Consider the following 6,195-nt stretch of genomic DNA (forward strand, 5'->3'; position numbering starts at 1 on the left):
CGGACGCGGCAAATCAGTACAGCTTGTTTAATGAGCGAGTCCTCGGGCACGGGGAGCAGGAAGGGGGCTGCCGGCGGAGCGGGGGTCCGGCGGTCTCGAGGGGCAGCTGCGGAGCCGGACAGCTCCTCCTCGTATCGCCGCGCCGCTTGCTCGCTGCCGCTGCATCCCTTCTTCGGGGCGAGAGTTTCAGGGCTTCGTGCAGAGGTGCGCCGTCCTGATTCTCCAGCCGTGCAGGTTCCTGAGGCTGGGTGCCCTCCGGCTGCAGAGAAGCGGCCCTGCTGAGCCGCCCGGCGGCGTTCCGCCCGTCTACTCTGCCCCGGCCGGGCCCCAGCACAGCGCCGGCAGCACGGGCCATCCCCGGGCCCGGCCCTTGTCCCGGCGGCTGGGCGGTAGTGGCCTTCAGCCTACCCCGCTGCCCCCATCCCCTTGCTGTCTGTGCGCTCAAGTCTGCCCTGAACTGCTTCCCTGCCCGCTTGCTCGAGCCCACACTGTCTTCCGTCTCACCGCGGAGGCCCTCCAAAGCTAACACCCCAAACCACTGAAGGTCCCGATTCGGTCCAGTTTCAGCCCAAAGCAACCCCTGGGCATGGCCTTCCAGGCCCAATCTCCAGGCAGTGCCCACTTGCGACTGGCGAGATTCTTGCGCCAGAGGGAGGGACGGGCAGCTCTAGCCCCAGACGGGAGGAAGGGGAGAGTGGAGGAGAGCAGCTGAGGACCAAAGCTGGACCCCTCCCTCGTGTCCTCTTCAGTCAGCGTGGACTTGGGCTCCAGGGGCTGCAATCGTGAAAGGAGCATCTGGGATAAACACAGGAGAGTGGGGTGATGCTTATGCTTCTGGTGATAAGCCTTGCACCCCCCCGGTACCCCACTGCCAACACTCCCCTTAGGGCTCAGGCAGGACATAAAGTGGTGCCTGCCCACAGCACTGTGCCTGTGACATTGCATCCAGACACAGGGAAGGGCTTGACCGGCAGCTCCCACTGTCTGAAATGACTTTGCTGTCCAAAATAGTGGGCAGACAGCTGCTGTGAGCTCTGCCTGCAGGCAGATTGCCCTGCTCTTGTAAAACCATACACACATCCTGCCCTGCCCCGGATTTGCCCTGGATTTCAGTCCTTGCTCCTTTTGTGGATGCTGAGCACCTCTGTGTGCTCAGGCTGCTGTGTGACATTTCATTTTTTCCAGAGGGCTGCTGGAAGGGATTGGTCCTGCCTCAAATACCTGCTGATAAAGATGAGGGAGAGGCAGGAACAGAGCAGGTGTGAGGAAGGGGGACTCTCCATCTGCTGGAAACCCTCTAGGTTAGCTGTGCTGACTGTAAACCCCCAGCACTGCTGGGAGACAAGGGTTGGGGGGTGCATTGGGTGCACTGGAGGTACAGCGTGGCTACCCAGAGAAGCAGCCTGCAGGAGCTGTTCCACATCTGTCTCTCACATGGATGCTGAGCTAGGGCTGAAGATGCCTTTGTGCAGCTCTTTGCAGTAGCGAGTTAACTGAAGCGGACACAGGCATCCTCAGCGAGGAGTGAAAATGGTGAGTCATAGCAGGATCAGTCTTGTGATTTTAGTTCATGTCCTGACTATTTCCCTGTGGCTTTCCCAGGGTGATGTAAAGGCAAGGTGCTGGGGCTCAGGTTAGGGGTTGGGTAAGAGTGAGCTGCCTAGATATGAAAACCAAAAATATTATTGCATAATTGCTGAGAATAAAAGATTTACTCAATGAAGAAGCTCTTAGCTGGCATCGTGATAGGGCTCTTGGCCTTAAAAAGGGTATTTAAGTGGTGTAGTATTGAGCTTAGGAGCAAAACTCCTGGCCTAACAGGATGCATCTTCCCTCTGAAACATCAGAACCAAGCACTGAACATGCTGAGACACATGACTGTAATATCTGGTGGCTGCTGACACAGAGTGGGCTTAGAGAGAGCCAGGCTCTTCACTGTTAAAAGCTTTTGCAGAGCACTAAAAAGCTTTTGTCTGTTTACTGTCTTGAAATGCTGGTGCTCCTTAGGGGCTGGGTTATAAAGTCACCCTAGAGCTGAGGCTGCTAAAGGAGAGACTGCAACAAGAATAGACAGCAGCCTCCTTGTAGCTGGAATTTGCAACCGCCACTCATTCCAGGTTCAAATACAACCTCCCCTCCTCCTCCCGTCCTGAAATCAATCTCAGCTCTCTACCAGTCTCTCCTACCTGTAGCCTCTGTCCTGGTAAGGACACAGTCTGAACGCTGGCAGAGAGCAGAACCAAGAGGAAAAATGAGCAAGGCCACGACTGAAGCCCCAGCATCTTCTTCTTATTCCGAGGCTGGTGGGAGGCAAGGCAGGACCTGCAGCATCTGTGTCAGATGTGGTCCCTAGCTCCTCTCTGCCTTTATAGCTTTGGTTCTGGCAGACGACTGGCCCCAGCTCCCTGCTGAACCACCCCCTGGAGCTCCTTAACCTTTCAGCCCTTTTGTCCAGGGTGATATATTTCAGGGTGAGCTCAGCAAGACCCCTTCCTCTAAAGAAAAAGGACACAAAGGTGTTTACTGAGTGTCTGGGAAGACAAATGTGAGTTGAGCTGCTTCTGGCCAGGACCTGGAGGTGTCTGTCAGGGTCAGGGACAAGGTGACACTTTGAAACACGTCCCAAAAGGAGGATATTGAGGGCTGCATTGTGTAGTGGTATTGAACATATTCCTTGTAGGCAGAGTGCTGTTAATGCTATTTCTCTAATCAGCATGAGCATGAACTGCAGCTCAGCTAGAGGTAGGCACAGTGCTGGCTGCACAGAGCAGACACAAATTCAGCTCTTTGACAACACAAGCTTTTGTTTTTAATATTTATATCTTGGTGAGATGGTTGGGCTAGGAATGAAGAGCTCCTGCTGCAGAAGGTGGGTGAATTCCAGTGCTATACAGAATTTGTAGCAATGACAGGAGCGTGGGTCTAGTACTATTGGGCATATAATTTGCGGGCTGTTTGTCCCAAGTCACCATCTGGAGGACTGGGCTGAGTTTCCAGAGGAACCGTCACAGAAAAGAGCTTGTCGAGACTCAGCTTGCACTTTCTCAAGCTCAGGCATACAATGGGAGCAGGACAGCAAGGAGCAGATTCCTACCTCCTAAATCTTCTGGCCATTAGTTCCCCCCACTTTGTTTACCTCTTCCATTTTACTGTAGTTTCTCACCAGCTGAACAAGGCAATGAGGTCACTGTTTGGAGATCAGGGTGCAGAAGTCAGCCTGGGTGTAAAGACAGAAACTAATCAGGAAAGTTTGTCAGGGGAGACGAATGGGGGAACTCTACCCCAGTACAGGATTAGCAATGGGTGTGCTGAGGGAGTTTAACAACACCCCAAACTTCCCTTTGTTCAGTTCTGTTGCACAAAGCAGTCAGGTCAAAACTTGACAGGAAGTGTTCAGCTGCCTGCTTTTGATTATTTTTTTCAAGGAAAGAAGAAAATTAGAAAAAAGTCTTCTGCAGAGATAACAAAAATTGCATTTCAGGTATTTGTTCTCTCTCCCTCCTTCCCTCGCTTTCTTCCGGGCATTTTGCACTTGCAGATGCAGATTTGTGGGTCCATTTCTTCCCTGTCCAAGGAGACAGAAAGTTTTACAAACCATTTGGCATCCAGTCCATGAGAAGTGAGTAGGGGGCTTCAGTCTGGAGCACTGATGCTGGAAGCAGGAGAGACTTTGCACAGGTGGGGGCATCCAATTTTTTTAGCTCCACTTGATGGCTGCAGCCTGTAGCTGGTGTTGTTTCCAGAGCAATGTGATGCTCTGGTGAGCCTGTATGGCATTCCTGTCACCCCTTTGCCTGGGCTGGAGGGGCTCCCGAGGCCCCAGCAAGACATGTAATGGGAAACAGGATTACTTTCATACCAACCTTCTAATCTACAAAGCACAGGGGACTGCTGGAGAGTCACAGGACACGCTCCCCTTGTGGGCATTCAGATGGGGTGCATGGGCACAGACAGAGTGCGGGATGTGTGTGCACAGGCAGCCCCTCCTTGTGCTGGATGCAGTACGGTATGGAGCCGTGTGGTGTGAAAGTTTCAGAGGGATGCGGAAGGAAGGAAGGATGGCAAGTGAGCACATGTTCATGCTGCATGCAAGATGTCCCAGAGGATGCTGTTCTGTACTTCCCAGTCACATTTGGCCATCCAGAAACAGCTGAGTCAGTGTGCTCGAGCACTCTTGCTGCCGGCAGGATGGCCGCAGGCAGGCGCAGCTCCGCTGGAATGCACGGGTTGCACAAGTCAGTCCTTTTCTGAGTGAAAGGTAAGTGCAAAAGCAACAACGCTTTGGTTTTTTATACAAAATGCAGCAGCAGCTTGATCTGGCATCCCTTGAATAGGGTGGCCCCCATACTGCAAGAAGAATGCCAGAAATGTGTTTGCAACTGCTCCAAAATTCCAGTCCACTCGCACAGAGACTGAGCCCTGTAGGGGTGGACAGGCTTTGAGAATTCAACTGACAAGTGCCCTCCTTGGGTTCAGTAAGAGCCAAGGCAGGCAAGAGGAAAGAAGCCATCATTCTCCTATATCAAGCAAGAAACTTCAGAGACTGTAGAAAATTTGCAAATTTTCTTGCAGATTCTTGCAAGTTCTTACAAATCCAGCAAAACCTGGATAAAATGCAGGTGCTCAGTGACAGGTGCTGTGACGTTGCAGCTGCACTGTGTCCCAGATCCTTGCTGGGTCTGCAGAAGAACTGAATAGTTACTTTGACATGGCCTGGCAATGACTGTGAAGTGAAAAGGCTTTGGCAGACGAGTCCCCGATTGCCCCAGTTTTCTCAGACTCAAATAGGTTATTGTCCTTCTTTCCTCTCTGATGCTAACAAGTTTCCTTTGTAAAAACCCTTTCCCCTTGGATGCTGGGGCACTGATTTTAGAGCTTGCAAGACTAGAAAAGTGGTCTCCTGCTGAATCAGTCTTCTACAAACAGTTGCTTATATAGGAAAGGAGCAGGACAACTGGAGAGTGGGAGATCTCAGAACTGAGCGAAGTACTTTGAGGGAACAGCCCTTGGCCAAAGGTGAGAGAAAGGGATGATGGTTGCTGCAGGCTCTAGATGCATACAGTATTCACATTATTCCATTGGTATCATTTGTAGGAGATCAGAGCAACCATGGTCAGGAGTCCCTAGAGAGTGAAAACACTATTGGTCTTGGCACTGAGTAATCCCACTGCCTCAGGAGCAGGGGAGTGGGATTATTCCTTCAGCAGTGATTTCTGGTCATTGTGGCAGCCACCAAAATATGTTTGTGATGAACAGAAGGGCAGCAAAGATCTACTTAACGCTGTAGCAACTGTGTAGCTGCCCAAACCCCTCTTGGATTTCGCCTCTTCTTTCTTCAGGACTTCTGTTGTCCATGACACAGGACTGCTAATCATTCCCATATCAGAAGAGGACACTGAGGAGAGGAAGATGCTCCACCTGACCAACCTGCAGAAAGGGACCAACCAGAGCTCTCACTCACTGACTTTCCACTCTCACTTGCCCAGGCAGCACAGTGCCTGGTTCAGAGCAAAGGACAGACTGCACAGCAGTGAAAGAGCCAACGTGTCAGTCCAGTCACGGATTGCCAAACCCTCTTTCCATCTCAGGTGACGGCGTGGATCTCCTCAGGGAAAAAGTTCAACCACTTGTGGAAAAGTGTGGCCTGCATGTGAGCCAATGCTTAAGTTTTATGGCCACCTCACTTCCATCCATTCATATCTCCTCTACTGCAGTATTGTCAACATATTATCTCACATCTACGCAAGATTTATTGCACAGACTTGTAAAGCCTTGAGCCTGGGCAGACTTCCATATATGTTGTCCTTTGCTTTTTTTATTCCCATATGTGTGTGTCATACCCTGTGGGTGGCAGGGAAATCATGTACAGTGTGCATGACTCTGTCGCGTTTACTGTCGGTGCTGTAGCTGCTGCCTCTGCCTCCTGGAGCCTTCACTGAATATTTTATCAGGGAGGAGGAGAGAGGGACAATATTGCTGTAGCTTTCTGATCTTTGTATTTCACGTGATTGTCCTGTTGCTGCTGGTGTTCTCTGGAGCTGGAGTGTATCTATACTGGTATTTGGCTATTAGGCTAGTGGCAGGTGAGTAGGTATTTTCACTGAGTCATGGGACTCGAGTTTGGTCTGCATGGCCTACCCCAGTAAATACACCTGTCACCCCATCATCCTGCCCTCTGCTTGTTTCTGCAAGATT

At 51.4% G+C, this 6,195-nt stretch overlaps 1 protein-coding gene across 1 annotated transcript; it reads right to left on the reverse strand.

The window, feature by feature from the left end:
* Positions 1 to 522: 522 nt before the first annotated feature.
* Positions 523 to 2,282, reverse strand: LOC146445191 (C-type natriuretic peptide 2-like). Its single transcript, XM_085069386.1, has 2 exons — positions 2,187 to 2,282; positions 523 to 795 (listed from the first exon to the last, which is right to left on the reverse strand). The coding sequence occupies exons 1-2, from the start codon at positions 2,280 to 2,282 to the stop codon at positions 523 to 525; spliced, it is 369 nt and encodes a 122-aa protein (XP_084925512.1).
* Between the last annotated feature and the right edge of the window lie 3,913 nt (positions 2,283 to 6,195).

The sequence above is a fragment of the Lichenostomus cassidix genome, chromosome 1 (genome assembly GCF_008360975.1).
Source record: "Lichenostomus cassidix isolate B80296 chromosome 1, HeHo_3.0, whole genome shotgun sequence".
Lineage (NCBI taxonomy): Eukaryota > Metazoa > Chordata > Aves > Passeriformes > Meliphagidae > Lichenostomus > Lichenostomus cassidix.